This window comes from Stegodyphus dumicola, chromosome X2 (assembly GCF_044657685.1).
Source record: "Stegodyphus dumicola isolate Sdum_Otavi_A_Nest chromosome X2, ASM4465768v1".
Lineage (NCBI taxonomy): Eukaryota > Metazoa > Arthropoda > Arachnida > Araneae > Eresidae > Stegodyphus > Stegodyphus dumicola.
Window position 1 is genome coordinate 129,784,181 of NC_140781.1, and position 18,434 is coordinate 129,802,614.

The following is an 18,434-nucleotide window of genomic DNA, read 5'->3' on the forward strand; positions in this document are numbered from 1 at the left end:
CGATGGTCATGAGCCTCCCCCCCCCACATTCAAGACTGTTACTCGAATTTTTCTCCAACAAATCCATATTTTCAACCTTTGATTAACCCTGCGCTTATCTTCAGATGCTTGTTAACCCTGATCACAACCCAAAAAACTGCTGTCGCCACAACTTTTAGTCCTTTTGAATTTCTGGCCATGTCATTGAGTTTATGTAACTCAGGCCAGAGTTGCCAATGTTTTATACACAAAGTTTTATTTTGATTGGATTTTTGTATCACATATTTTGATGATATCCTTATTGCATCAGCTAGCAAAAAACATACCAATCTCTGTCAAGTACATAGTCGTTCGAATAAACACAGTCTAACTTTGAATCTTAACAAATGCATACTCAGAAAGCCATCAGCTTTCTTCTTAGCCTACCTTTTCACAGTCTCTGGACTAAAACCCCTGTAAAAGAAAATGAAAAACAAACACTGATTTCCCAAAACCTACTACCATAATCAAGCTTAGATGGTCTTTAGCTATCATAAACTAAGCTGAGAGCCTAGCTTCTTTGCTCTATTCAGACAAAAATGAGAAAGCTGGTGTTCCTTGGAACAACCAACTTAATAAAGCATTTGAAAAATGTAACCATGATCTTATTAGTGCTGCAGCTTTGAGTTATTAGTTAAAAGTTCAGTGTTATGGTCAAAGCTTTTACACCTCCATCAGAGCTGTCTTAAATGTTCAACACACTTAACAACAAGTCTTTCTCATTTTTCTCATAAAAGCTCTCTCCCACTGAACAAAAAAAACAGTACATATGACAGTAACTCACCATTGACACATCTACAAAATATTTCAGATAAAACCTCAAAGTCAATCTTTCACTAAATTTACTGACTACAGACCCCTAACTTATGCATTCACTTCAAATCAAATTCTGCTTCCCCACAACAAATTAGGCATTTAAATTACATAGTTCAATTAAGTACAGACATCTGGCATATTATCTGGTTCTGGCAATGTTGTCGCAGATACTCTCTCATGTATTCAAAATACTGATGTGAATATGTCACTGGATTTCACTCTTATTACTTACTCACAAGCCATGTATAATGAGTTGAAATGCCTTTATGAAGACTTAAACTGCTCATTGAAATTTCAGTCATTACAACTTACTCCAAATTTTCAAATAATACGTAACACTTCTAATATCAAATTTTGACCTTGCGTACCACCTGAATGTATAAAAAATTGTTTAATCTTACCAAAATATATTGCCTTAAGTATGCGGGCTTAAGCTCATACATGGAAGATTTGTCTGGTTATTCATGCTAAGGACCATTACAAACTAGACTTGTTCCTGCATCACATACTAATGTTCCAAAATCCCCCAGCCCATTGAAAACAAAATCAAAAAGACATCTGAGTGATTTAACCATAGTCATATACACACTGTCAGTCTGGATAATACTACACATCAAGAGGATAAAATTTACTGTAGAGCATGGAGTTGCAAACCATATTTAGTGAGTGAAAATTGCAAATGTTTCAGTGGTAGAAAAAATTTATTTGACATAAAGCAGGATTGCAGTGCATCACAGTTCAATGTCAGAAAAGAGATAACAGGACAGTTTTATAGGAATTGTTTGAAGCTGTGGCTGTGAGCATCATTGCACAGCCAACATCGATGGATAAAGGATTGCCGGAAGTATTTGAACATACTCGGTGTGCTAGGAATGTCTTCTGAAGCAAGTCTGATCCATGCGGTCAGATCCTCCAGTGTATGCAAAGGTGTCTGATAAACAACCGACTACAGGTGGCCCCTTAAGGAATGAGGTCAGGGTAGTATGGAGGCCAAGCAATAGGTCCGCCGTGTCCAATCCACTTCTTGGGATATGTAGCATCGAGGAGATTATGCACCACAATCACGACATATGCTGGTGCACAATTATGCATGAACCACATTTTCATGCCAGTATTGTGCCATTCTGGCTCCTGTAATCATCATTTGTTGTTCGTGAAGGTGGCGTGTGGGCAATGGCTCCTCAGGTTACTGCTTTTGGCACATCCTCTGTGCTAGGCATCCGCTGCCATCTGCTCAGCCGTTAATCAGATGCATATCTGCATATTCCTCATTCATACACTCTGACAAGTTATTTGCAAATGAAGTTTAACACCCTTGAATTCTGCAATGTCCACTAATTAATACTTGCTGGTTGCTTTTATTTTTCCCATACACATAGAAAATTTGCATACGAGAGGGTTTCTTCTTTTCGACTGCTGCTGTTATTTTTCGCACACGCATTGGAAGTCTGCATATGAAAATGTTTCTTCTTCCCAGCCCGAGCGATTGTAATCTTCACATTTGTTTGGCCTTTCTCTTTGTGAGACTCACTGTCCTCTCGACATCTATTTTTGCAATTTTCAAATACTAAATATGGTTTGCAACTCCATGTTCTACAGTTATTTTATATCCTCTTGATGTATACTTTCATTTTTCTGAATTTGCTGGTTGAATTCGGAAACACACTGTATAACAGAACAAATTTAGCTCAATGCAAAAACAATTATCACGGGCACCCAAAAAAAAAAAAAAAAAACTCTTCCATCACTGTATTTTTCATGTCATTTACTGAATTATTAATAACACTAGTTATAAGCATTATACTGCTTTTTGTCATGCAAAAAACTTTTATATGCTCACAGAAAGAAATATGCATTTGACAAAGCACTTTAATGTTGATTGCAGATTTCTATCTGCTAGTCATGTGGTCATATTTTAGTGTATTATTAAATGCAATAATTTTTTTTACAATTATAAATTACCAATACGATCTTTTAAAACAGCCATAAAATGCTCTTAACTACATTCATATCTTTATAATGCAATGTACAAAAAGTAAACATGTGAGCTAGTAATTGAAAAATATATGTTAACTACCTGCAAATACATAGCATACCTGATTCTACTTGAAAATTAATGCCATCAAGCTATGTACATTGTAAATGTACTTATATTGATCTAAAACATAATTCCTAGTGATGTCTCCAGTAGATTATTATGAATTCAGCCATATAAAATTTATTTTTAAAAGTGTTGAAATTTAAAAACCAGGAAATTCAGTGATCTTCGAAGAACAGAATATGTGAAGAAAAATTGGGAGAGTTCGCAGCTATGTAATACTAATAGCATATCATATTAATAATCTTAATTTCTCTATAAATCTAAAATAGAATTAAATGACTTCTTAGATTTAAGGATCCATACTTGATATTAAACCTATCAGATTCACTTTCTTCTGACACAAACATACTTTCAACCTAAAAGAAAGAAAAAAGAAACAAAAATTACCATTATTAATGAAACAAAAACAAACTCTCCCTCCCTCTCATACAAACACACAAAAATATATATTGTGCACCCTGGTTATAATAAGCCAAGTCCATGTAAATTATTAAATCTAAAATGTTGCATGTCAAGAAAGAAACATTAAGAAACTAACATGTCCGCAGATGCCCTTATGCAGCCTTATTTTCACAACTATTAGCCTTAGATGCATGCTTCCACTTACAGAAATATTTTTAATAAGACAACTGTTCATGTTTCGATATATTTAAAATAAAAAAGTCAATTTTGTAAAGATTATGATGCTTAACTTTTCATATGATCCCCTTCTAGTATAGTTTTATTTAGTAAGCATTTATTTTCATTCTAAAAAAAAAAAAAAAAAAAAAAAATGAAACAGGAAAAGTTAACTGCCGTCTGACAAAAATCAATCAAGGTACTTAACTTTAAAGTATGAGTTTATATTTCAAGAAAATTTAGGACTCGTACACAAACTGAAGATCTAAATATTTAAATCTGCATGTAGCTAAAAATGAAATATCACTTTAAGAAAAGGTTTCTTATGTTGACAGATTAAGTAACAGACACTAATATACAGACTGCCATGAAACATTTCAATCAATGGAATTTTTTCAAAGTGGAGATTTCATAGAATCTTACAGAATTCATATTCTGCAAAACAGTGGCAGGCATCCAGTATTGGCACATAACATAGTTCGGATGAATTAAAAAACATTTCATGTACAACGACTTTCTTGTATGACAGTTAAACCCTAATAGTAATAAAACTACATGTGAGTATTATTAACATTTAAAACAAATCATTTGTATGAAAGTTCTTTTGGCATACTACATTCAGCAAATCTAAAAATTACATCAAAATGAATATTACTTAGAAAAAAAAAAAAAGAACTTCAAATTACCTTTTATTTTTTAACAAATCCATCAAGAAAAGTGATGGCAATTAATTTCTTGCACTAAAAAAATCCCTCTTTCTCAAAAAAAAAAAAAAAAAAAAAAAAAAAAAGCAAACTTTGGGATTAACTACCTCAGACAATTTTTGTCACAAGAAAATTAATCGAAATGAGAGGGACAAGATGACTGCAAAAATGTTATATTTGTAATTTAAAAAGAATTATTTTATCATCTGGGATCGATTTAAACAACTTTTGGTTACTATCTTTATATTCAAGGGATAAAATAACTAAATTAATCAAATGAATGTTGAGTGGAACACAAACAGGAAAGAATAACAATACGCAAATACAAGATGTTGTCACTTAGCACACAGAAATATGTAATAAAGAAAGGGAAAGAAATAATATAGTAAAGCCTGGTACCTTTTTGTAGAATACTATACTAGCTAAATTCTAAACAAGTAATGATGCACTAACATCATCTATTCCCGACCATTAACAGAAGAAAGAGAAACTGGTAAACTTTCCCATTCTTGATTAATTCAATAATGTGATTGTTGTTCTTCTTGCCATGTGAGATAACAGCAGAATGCAATTTCCCCATTCTCTAGTTACTCATGTGGCAGAATTGTCTTTCCCCTTCCAGTACAAAGACAGTGGTAAAGGGAGTTGATTGGATTAATTAGATTACTTGATTTCGGCAAAGTATAAGTGGGCTCTATGTCTGAGCTCCATCCTAATTTTGATTGAAGGTCTCCACAGAATAGGAAAACAGAAGGAAGTTTTAAAAAAGTACAAAAATTAAGCCATCTTCTAACAATATTTTCTTTGGTTCCATTTGGGGAAGAGGAATTAAGGCTCCTTTCAAGTAGATTTAAAATTTAGTGTTTTAAAAAATCATCCAAATTCTCCAAAAGTATTGCAGTCAAGTTAACAAAACTAAAGGGAATATGAATTATTTCATTAAATGGTATGAGGTGCAGACAAGGAGATGCTGATAAATTCCTGGCTTTGATTCCTTCTAGTTGAAATCAAAAAACAAGTTTCAGCTCATTTAAAAGTCTGAAATCTTAGTATTTCTGTATTTTCATTATAATCACCATACTGAACCTCCACACCGGTTATGTTGAGCCAACTCCTTGTTCAACGAAACTGCACAGCCTTCAGCTACTATATTATTTAATTTAAATTTTACATATGAAAGAATGTTATTTTAAGTTGTATTACGACAAGGGGCTGTCTGATTTGTAAGCACCAAGTGTGCTTCCTGTTCTTAATAGTTTTTAATAACAGGGTCTTTTACAGCATTTTGAAGTTTCAGTTGTTATTTTAGACTTAGCGATAATTCATTGCCAGTCTCTTTAAAGTTAAGCTACAGTTTAATGATTGCAAAGAATAGTTCTATACTTTATAGTGGTACCTGAACAAACGTAAGGGCCATACCTCAAGAAAATTCAACTTTAAGTCCTGCCCCCTCAACATCACAGGATCCAATGCACCAGTAAGTGCCAGGCAGGGATTTCGATGTACCGTGGACACAATGCGACCATCAGTGAAACCTACAGTAATTTTTGTTGGCAGAAATTCCACAATGATATTTTTAGAACAAATTTACTCACATTTCCTGCTTCATCAATTTGAGAAAATACAAAGGTCACCAGAGCAAACACCACACTTCAAGAAATGAAACCATAACTCAAAAATAAATTAAAGGTAAGAAATGTATAGCTTCTGTGCTGTTTAGAGACATTTTCAAAAAATTTTCCGCTCCCTTCTTACTTAAAAACTATCCAACAAGTACTTGTACCCAAACTGATGGGATCTGTATTTGGCAGAATGCCAAGAAAAATCCATTCATGCTGAAGGGGAAATATGTCAGAGTTCGTTATTGCGAGGCAGGTGGAGTCGTGTCCGCCTTTGAAAAAAATTGCAGAAAAGGCAGGGGTGGGGAGAGGATGGGTCCTGGAAGATTCATCGAATAGCAGAGGAGAGAGACTATTCAAACTGATGAGAACGTTGATTTGAAAGGGGAAAGAATGTTATTGTTCTACTCGTATTTAGGGTGAATAAGGCATATAGGTCCGTTCAAGAGAAAGAATGTAAACAAAATAACGTTCGCAAAAAGCAACTGAGTGGTCTTTTGTGTGGGAACAGCACCAGTCTATGCACAATGACAAGGCCATCCAAACTATGTACAATGGCCATCATTGGAAATATTTTATTTTTAGTGCACCTAAATGCCGCACCCGCTGAAAATTTAAGTTTTAAACACGTAAACGCTGCGGCGTTTCTTCCGGAAATTATGGTAGGCGTTTTCTCTTCTAAATAAAACAGGATTAAAAATAAATGCATCAAAATATAAATTTTTAGCCAAGGAACTATAAAATACCTACGAAATTGAGCCAGAAGATTCCAAAATAGCCGGAATAAAAAAAAAAGGCCCACCACCATATGCTGCAAAAACGTTGTCCTCATTTTGGAGATTGTTTCCTGTTATGGAACTTTCAGCAGACTTTGCACACATAACAGAACTGCTGTTAAATTTTTAAAATAATAAAGCCAGATTTACTTGGTCTGCTGAAGCAAACACAGTTTAACTTAAAACAGCGTTAGTTCAAGCGCCAGTTTTGAGATTTCTTGACGGCTATAGGAAGTTAGAAATTGCTGCATTTGTTTCAGATCATGCAGTTAGCACCATGCTGATGCAAAACAGACAGCCAGTGGGTTATTTCAGTAAGGCTCTTAATTCGACTCAAAAGAATTATACGACTATAGAAAGCGAAGCATTAGCAGTTCTTTTAGTCATTGAGAAATTCCAAGTGCATTTTGGGAAGGCAACAGTTACAATTTACTCAGATCATGCTGCTGCGGGTCATTTGTATTCTGGGAGCAATTTTCTCATATCGACCCTTAAACTGCAAGAATATAATTTAATTATTAAGCATACTGGAAAATTTAACACTGTGGCCAATGCTCTATCAAGAATACAATTAGATGAAGAGGCAATGAAATTAAGCGTCCAATGCTAACTTCGAAAATTTTGTATTCTCGCGAGACTATTTTTTCTGATATTTATGCTTTATGCTTATCCTGACAATTTCGAGCACCAGGAGACCATTATAATCTTATAATTTGCAGCTATCAACAATACAGCCACAAATTATTAGATTATTGATAATTTTTTGTTTTAGGCAAAAGCAACAAATGAAAACAATGAATTAAGTGCCATTATCCCAGCCAGTTTAAAGTTGAACATTTTGCAGAAATTGCATGATTCGACTATTTCAGACTATCCTGGCATAAGAAAAATGATATGGCAAGTTCGCGAAGCAATTTTCCCCATAGCTACAAAAGCTTCTTACTGATATGTCAAGTTGTGCCATGTTTGCAAATTCAGTAATGATGTTAATTATAGCATACCATGTATCTGAATAGCTCAAAAGCCACTTTCCCAAACAAATTAATTGGAACTGATTTATTAGACCCATACCGATGTAGTGAAGTTAATAAGAACAGGTATTTACTTATCACAGGTCATTTTTCAAAGTCGTTACAAATATCTCAGCTAAAAGCCACCTTCACTAAAATTGTGTTATGATTTGTTTCTAAATAGATTTATTTTAAAATATGGAGCTCAATTAAAAGTAATTTCAGACAATGACAAACAGTTTGTTAGTCAAATCTTTGGGGATTTATGTGTAGGGCTTGACATGCAACATTACAAAATGGTTCCTCTTTGGCTGCAGTCAAATATGGGAGAGTGGACAAAGTACAACAGCCTAATATCTATCCCTCTGGGAAGAGTTTTTTTTTTTTTTTTTTTTTTTTTTTTCTTGGGCCAAATGGATAAGTGACTACCAGCTAAGCAAAAGATAAGTGTCCAAGATGTGAATTTCCCAGCTTATGAAATGTTCTTTGATAAGGCCACATTCAAATAGAGATGGTATACTCAATCAGCACAATGTGCATTTATGAGGTCAACAGAAGCCCCTTCCCCCCAGCGCACAGCACATTGTTTCTCAGTAAATGTGTGGGCATGTTTGTCCAGCGACCGCTTAGTCAGATGGTACCTTTCACCATCCTATATGACTACTGTGAATTATCGGATCTTTCTGGAGCAGGTTCTTCCCCGCTTACCTGACATTGTTCCAGCAAATGTAAAGTGTAACATGTGGTTCCTGCATGATGGGGCACCTGCTAATTTTGAACTGGCTTTTAGTGTATGCATTTAATAGGTCATTCACACATTGATGAATTGAGTGTGGTACCCTGGTTCCCTGCCCCCCCCACATACTTACCTGATTTATCGAGCCTTGATTTCTTTCTGTGTGTAGTCCTGAAAGTTATCAGGCACTACTGCTATAATCAAAGAAACTTGTGTTTGATCGTGTCTGGCAGTCATTGTTCTCTCATTGTCAGGTATATGTCTTGGTGTCTGATGGTGCAAACTTGGAGCATTTTGTTGTAACCTTAGAGCTGTATTCATTTCATATGCCATTTATACCCATGATAAATAAATAAATGTTTCAAATTAATCTCTTGTGTCCTTTCCGATCTTCTACCTCTGTTTCCACTTACTCCTGACATTTCCAGTTACGGGTTGCCATGCAATTCTCAATCCTTATGATGTGCCACCCTACCTTCCCTGAAAGTCTGTTGCTACATTTTTAGACACCCTGTGTATATACTTTTACTTAGTTAGTTACTTTATATACTTAGTTTTCTGACTAATGTTTCTTATTTTAAAATAATGTTCCATAGTAAACTATATTTATTGTTTTTGTATGTATTGTCTTATAATGCATTGGGGATTTTTTTCACATTAATTGAAAATCAAGGATTTAAAATCAAAACTTATTACATTGCATTTTTTAAATTTTTGCTTACGAATTCTGTTAAAAAACGTGACAGATGAAATGCGACTGAACTGAATTGTTGGTGATTTTATAGAGATTAATTCCCCTTGAAAAGTAAAGATCTTTCTATGCAATCGGCAACAATTTTTCTTATAAAATATTATTGTATTTTAAATTTTTCATTAAATCACATATTGGGAGTACAAATAGGTATCCACTATTTGAAAAAATTTGTGCCACCAGTAAGTTATGTTTAAAATTATCTGATGTAAAACCTCATATCATAATGCCGGACATCTGCTAACAACATATAACCTTGAAATAGTAGGTATTTTGTATCAGCATCATAATTTTGTTTCAGGAGAAAATGTCAAGTTTGTAGCCAAATGACCATCATTTGCAAGAAATTTTGATTTACTTTTTTTAATGTAAAAAAAAAAAAAAAAAAAACTGCAGCTGAGGTGCATTGAATGCTTGTAGAAGCATATGGAGACGCTGCCTTAAGTGAGAGAAGTTGTGGTGACGGGTTTCAAAAGTTTAAGATTAAAACTGTGTTAAGACATAGAACTAAACGCATTATTGGATGAAGATTCGTGCCATATGCAAGAACTTGCATTTACATTAGGAGTGACTCAACAAGCAATTTCACATCGTTTTAGATCACTGGGACTAATTTAAAAGCACGGAGATTGGGTTCCATATGAACTGAAGGCAAGAAACATTGAACACTGATTTTTTATACATGAAATACTGCTTGCCAGGCATAAACAAAAGGGTTTTTTGCATCATACAGTCATCGGTGATGAAAAATGGATTTACTAGAAACCTCAAAGAATAAGAAATCATGCAGACCACCTGGCCATGCTTCAACATCAACAGCCAAGCCAAACATTCATGGAAAAAAAATCATGTTGTGTATAGATGGGATCAACTTGGTGTCATGCATTGTGAGTTGCTCAAAACAATTACTGGAGCTCTCTACCAAACACGATTGATGAGAATGAGCTGAGCACCCAAAGAAAAATGTGACCATCACTCCAGATATGACAAAATTATTCTCCTGCATAACGCTCATCAACATGTTGCAACACTGTCAAAACCTACTCAGAAATATTCAAATGAGAAATTTCCACCCTCCAACTATATTTACCAGATATTGCTCCTCTATTTACTACTTGTTTTGATTGATGACACATGGTCTGTCTGAGCAGCACTTTGTGTCACATGAAGATACCAAAAATTGGGTTGATTTGTGACTAACCTCATAAAATGAAACGTTCTTCCGATGCAGTACCTGTATGTTGCCAGAATGATAGCGAGTAGTGGCTAGTGATGGACATTCTTTGAATAAAACATAACATACTATTCTTTCACAATAAATGTCCAATTTTTCATAAAAAATGATACAGACTTATTTGTACTCTTGACACATACAGTACAAAATTTGAAATCTGGACTCGTCAAGACTTCGGCGATTTCGGATTTAGGACTTTTCTGGATATTAGATCATCAGTTTAAATCTAATAAGATGGCATGTAGAAATTATAAAATTAAAAATATGAAATCATGATTTATGAAATAATAAAGTATTAATGATCTAAAGGGTATCAAAATTTACAAAAAAAGTTTAATATTTGTTTACCTTATTAAACATTTCTTTCAATGTAAGTTGTTGAAGTTGCTTCATTTTTCATACATATTTGGCTATGCATCATGAGCTTGGTGACTAACGACAAGTTCTTCCATTAAATTTTATCTTGCTTCTACGCGCACTGAGACAATTAAGCCTGAATTGTATTAATTTAGTTATTTTTTATACTTACGTCTATTTCTTGCACATGCTTAAGGCTTATCAGAGTTCTGAATAAATAAATTCCCAAATATACTTAAGCTTTATTGAGGGCTGGCGCTAGATATCTTACTGCTTGATGCAGTCTCATTGGGTCCTAAATTCCACAACTCGGTGCGGCCATACAAGCCCTGGCGCTGGTTCTGGGTTTATGTGCATAACAAATCAGTTATTCTTAATGCAAATAGCCCTAAATGTAATCTTTGGTTCTATGAGTATCATCAACAAAATCTATTTTTAGCATATGGAAAGTAATTTTCAGTAAATTTTTCCTAGTCAATACTTTTAGCACATTTAACTTAAATCTGTAATCATTGCCACACGTAATATCAACATAAAAGGTTATTATACTACCTTGTTAAATTATTACCATAAAAAATTGTTTAGGCATCGCTACATGAGTCATTACTCAAGTTGTCATGTTTTGATAAACATGCGGTGATGAAAGGAAAGTATAATAAATAATGATTCGCTCCAGATTAAATATTATGTAATTGGCTTTAGATTAAATATGTATCGATGTGGAATGTTTCCGTCTGAGATTTGTGTCAAGCAGATATGAAGCAACGAAGCCAAATTACTGATCATACAAATTTATGCTAAAATGATTGTTTCTTCAATAACAAGATATTTTATTTAGTGTCGGAGTAAAATTAAGAATCGAGACTCTCCAAATATTTTATTATGCACAAAGGGGGGATTAAATGTGCATGCGTAAAGCACACAAGATTTTGAGGTCCGGATTTTAGATCATTTTGGATAATGTATGTTCGTATTTTAGACTTTGTACTGTATTACGCATTTTGCTCTCCCCAATATGTAAAATATTTAAGTTTTCACTTTTAAAAATCTCCCATTTCATTAGCATTTCACCTTAAAAACATATCCTATTACATCAGTTTTTTATCAGTATCTAGATGATAATCAAATTGAAATTAATTGTCAAAAAGTACACACACACATATAGTAAAACTTACAAATGTTGTAATGGAAGACAGGAAACTACTGCGAGGTTCAATTTCTTCTTGGCAAAATTTTCTAAACACAGTGAGAAAAACATATTATTTTATACATCTGTAAATATATTTCATGGTCCATAGAGAATTTGCAATTAAACATACACACCTACTCAAACAACATAACATTCATAACTACTGTATTGTATTTAAAGTGTTAATCCACACAATAAATCAGATTTTTCTCAAATAATGTTTTACACAAAAATCTATACATAAGATAAAATTCAGACTGTAGACAATACAATACATACACACACTATAGAGACACACAAAATAAAATTCTCACTACACAGGATAACTTAAGATAAAATTTTTTAACTAGAATAACTAAAGATAGATTTCTCCCTATAAAAATACTTTTAAATGAATTTGATAGAAATGAATTAAAAATGGCAAAAATAAAATTGAGATTAAAAAGTACAATTTTAAAACTAATTAATATATTTAGTACGAGTTTACAGAGAACTAATTTAAAAAAATATTTTATGCTAATATTTAAAAAAACAATACAGGATGATGCGAAACTAATGTGCGAAAATTTAAGGGGTGTTAGAAAGCACCTAAAGAAGCAATTTTCAGCATACAATACATGGGCGGAGAGCAAGTGGTGCACGGCTAGATGGCACTGTAATAGAAAGCGTAAGGAATGAGTTTTCTTACACAGTCATTCCTAGCATGCACTTCGGAAGGCATGTTGATGTACAGTAATCAGGAAAACGTGGGCATGCATTTTATGTGTCATCTTGTGAATTGGAATGCTCTAGAAGTCGAAAGACTGTACAGGCAGTGTAATCCCAGGAGATCTGGAACCGACCATTTATGGAAGGAGACCCGGGGTTCTCCCAGACCACTGGCTGGACTTGTGTCCTGCCAGCTTCGATTTGTTGGGTATATAATCAGACTTCACAGGACTAGAACCATAGGTCCATCCTATGGTAGGCACGGGCTTGGCAGGGGCCATACTGGTACTGTCGTGTGCATTGCCTTCGCTGTGGGGACGCTCTCATGTACAGCCCTCAGTGTGATGGACTGTGGCGATGAACATGAGAAATCCCTGCGGGCTGTTCGGTGGGTTGGCGCCCCACCAGCACAGTCAACTGAGGAAGACCTCTGTATCATGTTAAGGTGCTCTAGAAGCTGCCAGGTAATGTTGCTCGACTTTAGAGTTAATGTACAGGCAGTGTTTTCCAAGACACGTGCCAGACTGAAAAATGATCGAGCGATTGCATCGAAGCTTGTTGAAACGGAATCCTTTGTTACCACCATGCCTGGAGTGTGTGGATGCCACAAGTTGAAGAAGCCATTCTGCAAAGAGTGGAAGATCACCAGGACATTAGCCTGCAAGAGGTTTCCTGTGCCATAAATGTTCCCCACTCAATTGTTTCACGAGTACTATGAAACGAACATGTACAGAAAGTGAAAGCCTTGAAACTTGGCAGATTATGCACCACGTGTCGAGTTTGCACCTTGGATTTTGCAACAGCTAGCAGTGAAGCCTGATTTCAGTGCACATATGTTATTCATGGATGAATGCACCTTTACTCAGGAAAGCACCTCTATTAGAAATGCATGTGCGGGCATTTAGCAATCTGCATGAACACGTCCTCACGCATATCAGGGGCATTTCAACATAAATGTTTGAGCTAGAATTGTGGGAGACCATTTGATCAGCCCATGCTTCAGACTGGACTGCAGAACATACCTCACATTTGTAAAACAGGTATTCCCAAAGTTACTTCCAACTGTTGCAGCCAACATACAACATATGTATGTGGTTCCGGCACAATGAAGCACCATCCCATTTCAAATTGGATGTGCGGAGCACTTTCGACACTAAATTCCAAGGCTGATGGATTGGTTGGGGTGGGCTCACACCTTGGCACCATTCTCACTCGATCTCTCCTGCCTGAATTTTTTCCTGTGTGGCCATTTGAAAAGTCTTGCCTATGAAAGCCCCACTGATTCTGACAAGGACCTAGTTGCCAGGATCTATGTTGTGGCTAGCACTATCCGAGAAATGCAAGGTGTGTTTGGAAAAATGTGCTGCTCGCTACGTCCACTTTTTTTGAGCAGCTTCTGTAATTTTGCCACACATGCTGTCAAGAAAATTATTTAGTACCTCATCTATCCATTTGGTCTTTTGTTCTTTCATGTTACAGCAATGGATACCTTTTAGCAGTTCACTGTTTGCTCTCTGCCCATACATTGTGTGGCGAAAACTGCTTGTTTAGATGTTTTCTATCACCTCTCAAATTTGTGCCCATGAGTCTTGAAAAACCCTGTATATATTGCTCAAAATATGCCATAAAAAAGGATAAGTGTTATAAATTTTTACAATATAATAACATTATACAAAATAAAGCCCAGAATTATTATACATGTCACTTCACAGGACTTTAAGTTTCTCAGATTTTGAAATATTAATATCTAGTTTAAGCACAAAATCAAATGAGGATGTTAAGGTATTACACACAAGTGAAAAAAATAAGGAGCAATTTGTTTGGAAAATTCTTTTTAAAAACATTGAAATTTATTTCATAAACAAAATATGCTCAAATTACAAGTACACTGAATTTAATATAATTCCTCTCCAATTATGATGCTGTTGCTTCATTGTGATTATAATTCAATTATAACCTGAATGCAAACAATAATTTCATCAAGCTATAACCACTAATAACATGAATATGACTAAATTTTAACATTAAAAAAGCAAGATGTGGTTTCTTGAAGTATCATTTTATGAAAACTGAAATAACAGCATTTGTTTACCCAAATACATGAAACAATTAGCAACAGTTCATGAAACTAATTACTGCCACCACCTGCAGTAAATTCAGCTACATTCATGCCTTTAACATCTTAATAACTATGATGTTAAAGGCACGAACTTGGCTGAAAATACATATCTGAAAAAATGCTAATTCAGCCTTTTATCATTTTTTTCTACAGGAAAACTTGTTCTGAAAGTACGCAATGATCTATTCTTTCAGTAATAACTTATATGGGTTAATTATAGCTAAAAAAGCTCTTTTAAGGTTATTATAATTACTCTTTTACATGCTTTTTAAAACGGTACAGTTCTGATAAATTTTTAATCATAATGAGAAGGAACTGCATAAACAGTACAACACTCTTTACTGACACACACTTTCCTGACAAATAAGACTTCTGTGGGCTTTTAAAAAAACAGCTTTCCTCTCTTCAACCAGTTTTTAAAAAAATTAAAGGCTAAAATATAAACTTCCTAAAACAAACACTTTTCAATTATAATTTTAATAAAGCATAACAGAGATACAAATTACTTATATATGTTTTTAAATTAATGTATTCTTAGGTATATATGATGTTTAATTATCAAATGTGTTCTGAAAATAAAATACAACACAAATGTACATATCCAAAACATAATTTCAACACACATATCCATAAAATGTGAAGTCTTTATTCACGAAATTAACATAGATAATTTTTCAGTAATTAGAAGACACAGATGAATAATTACCATAAAATTATCATAATTATTTGGAAATGCTTTACATAAACTTCAGTTTTAAACAACAAATAACTACCAAAAAAAAAAAGGCTAACCTGTTGAAGTCAGATAAGGCAAGAGAAACAACTTGACCAAAACCCTAGTAAAAACCAACAAAAAACAAGTTTAAAAATCTAAAATTAAACTATAAAACTTTACATAATTTTCCTAAAATTATTCCTTGCGTTTGTTTTCATTCAAACATTTTTTCATTGGGTTAAACCACAAAGTAAAGTGAAGTAAAATGAAAATTTTAACAATTATTCAGAGACAAAATTAAATTTTCAACATGAATAATACGCCAAAGAACAAAATATATATCCTTTAAAATACTAATAAAATTAAGTTTGCTAGCATTCATTTACATACAGAGTAAAGTCATGCTCCTAAAAAGAAAAAATATATAATATTAACCCTATGCATTGGCAGAAAAAATGTAAGAGCACACAAAATCATTGGCTCTGACCATATTTTAAAACAAAGGTTTTCTTCATTTTTTTAACAATGTAAGATAAACTATCAAGTGTAAAACTATTAAGATGAAAAATGTCAATGTTGCCTTTTTCAGATTTGGAAAAAATACAGTCAAAAGTCTTTAATCCGGACGTCCATAATTCGGAATGATCTATAATCCGGACCTCAAGGCTACAAACTTTCTGCGCATGCGTAAACGCATAATGCGTCTACGCATGCACTAATACCTTTACGCATGCGCATAATATGTTTACACATGCGCGTTTAATGTATAACGGACAGTATAAGCTAAGCTAAAATTATCTAATTATCTATTTCAGTTAATGTTGCAGATTGTGTTGTTCCTTAAACTTCTAACTGGATCCGGCTTATTATTTTTTGCAGACTGTTAGAACAATTTTATAAATGTAAGCTTGAACTTTCGATTATGTCAAAAAGAATTTCGGATTCTGGAGCTGCCAAAGGATCTACAAAGCGAAAGCATGTTTCGATGTCCATCAAACAAAAAGTGAAATTGCTGCAAAAAAATGGATAAAGGCATACCCTTTGTTTCTCTAACCATTCCGAAATCTGCTTATCAATTTCATGCTGCTCTGCGGGGGGGGGGGGGGGGCGTCGCGGCGCGCAATGAACTGGAAGTTGATCTGTCAGCACTATCCTTATCTTCAGGCAGATGTTTTTATTTTATTCGGCTTATAATTCCTTACTAAATGTAGTATTTCATCTTGATGTACTACATCTTTGATATGATTTAAATCAAATTCCTCATCATTATAAATATCACGAATACACATCAAATAGTTTTCTGGGTGCAATTTTCTAATTGCGACTATGCATAATGTATGCTTTACGCATGCGCGCGTTGAAAGAAATGTTTAATAAAATACTAAATAAATAACTATTTTTTTTTTTTTTGTAAATTTTGATACCCTTTAGATCATGATCGTTCTTTATTTCATAAATTATGCTTTCATATTTTTAATTTTATAATTTCTGCATGCCATCTTACCAGATTTAAACTGATAATCTATAATCCAGAAAAACCGATAATCCAGAATCGCCGAAGTCGGATTAAAGACTTTTGACTGTATTTATTTTCATTAAATACTAGGAAAGAATTCTTGTACATAAAAGCAAGGAAGAAAGTTGAGAATCAGCTGTGAATTAAAACCCTAACCCATCATAACTGTGCCTGCATATGAGAAAATAGAGTGGAACAATAAAATGAATAAACATGTTCTCTTAAATACTTTTTCAACTTCATCTTTTCATCCAGAAACTAAAAGAGATTATTTCTAAAAAATCTCATCACTAAGATTGGATTAGATATTGATAAATTACTAAAAGTAATCTGCCTATGCCTTAATAGAGGACTTTTAAGGTAAACTACCTCATATTCATGTTACATATAAGGAAAAACAAGAAAACTCCCATGCTCACAGCTCATTCACTAGTTTTACTGTTGACTATTAGTGAGTTCTCTTTTTTAGAGTTATATACCTTTTCTTATAGATTTCTTTATCATATATTCGTTTCCAAAGCTATTGAACCTTACTGGAGATTTGTTGATCACGAACTAATGTATTAACAGCATACTATGAGGAACAAACTCTTTAAATTTATTTTATTAATGAAAGAGCAGAAGTAAAAAAAATGATAACATATTATTTTTGGGGAAAAAAAAAGAAAAAAAAAAAAACCTAATGTTTTCTTTTTATTTGAAATTCTTTTACTGCTGCCACTTGAGCAAAAAGAAAATTGCAACGTGAATAGTTTGACAGATTCAGTACTGCAAATGATGTTGCTATCTACCCCATTTCCAGTGATAGCATTTATACCTCATAGTTTTTCAGATATGCAAGAAATCTCACTTGATTCACAATTCTTGCATTTCTAGGGTTAGTGTTTTTGGGTTGGTTTGATCTGGTTTATTTAATTACGGCAAAGCACTAGAGGGTTATCTACCTAAGGGGAGGGATGTCTTCCTGGAGGACTTTCTAAGGGAAACTGGCTTGTAAACATGTTACACATGGGGAAAATGACGAAAACGTACATTCAGACAGCCCGTTCACGAGGTTTCAAGCCCAGAGCAAACTATCTGTGTTCAGCTGGTAGGCTTGAGAATCTTTAGAAGGATCATTGTTACTAGGAAGAGGTTGCGAGATTTCGGTCATCAGCTTCTTTAGATTTGTTGTAACTTCATTTTTGAGTTTGAAACATGGTTTCAGTATATCTATCAATAGTCTTTTAATTTTTAATGAAACTACCACATCAAACAAATTTCTCGAAATATTGTCTAACTAAATATGATCCAAGATAGGCTGGTTGAAGAAAAGATGAAATTATGTTATTAAAGATGAATGTATGTGAACAATTTAATAAGTCCTTGAGTATGAGAAAAATTTTTCCCCATGGCTGGTTGTTGGAGTTGTTTTAGATTTTGGACAATGTTTTGCAATTTTTGTATA

At 33.8% G+C, this 18,434-nt stretch overlaps 1 protein-coding gene across 3 annotated transcripts in view; it reads right to left on the minus strand.

Moving 5' to 3' along the window:
• The window catches only part of LOC118190041 (armadillo-like helical domain-containing protein 3), a 168,445-nt gene that overhangs the window by 83,276 nt on the left and 66,735 nt on the right, over nt 1-18,434 (minus strand). For all 3 annotated transcript variants that reach the window (XR_004758349.2, XM_035360729.2, XM_035360730.2), the window contains exons 11-13: nt 15,549-15,592; nt 11,916-11,976; nt 3,239-3,291 (exon numbers count right to left, since the gene is read on the minus strand). Coding sequence is in view for 2 of the 3 variants with exons in the window: in XM_035360729.2 (XP_035216620.1) it covers nt 3,239-3,291; nt 11,916-11,976; nt 15,549-15,592 (158 nt within the window). In the remaining variant the exon portion in view is untranslated. The remainder of the gene's footprint in view (nt 1-3,238; nt 3,292-11,915; nt 11,977-15,548; nt 15,593-18,434) is intronic.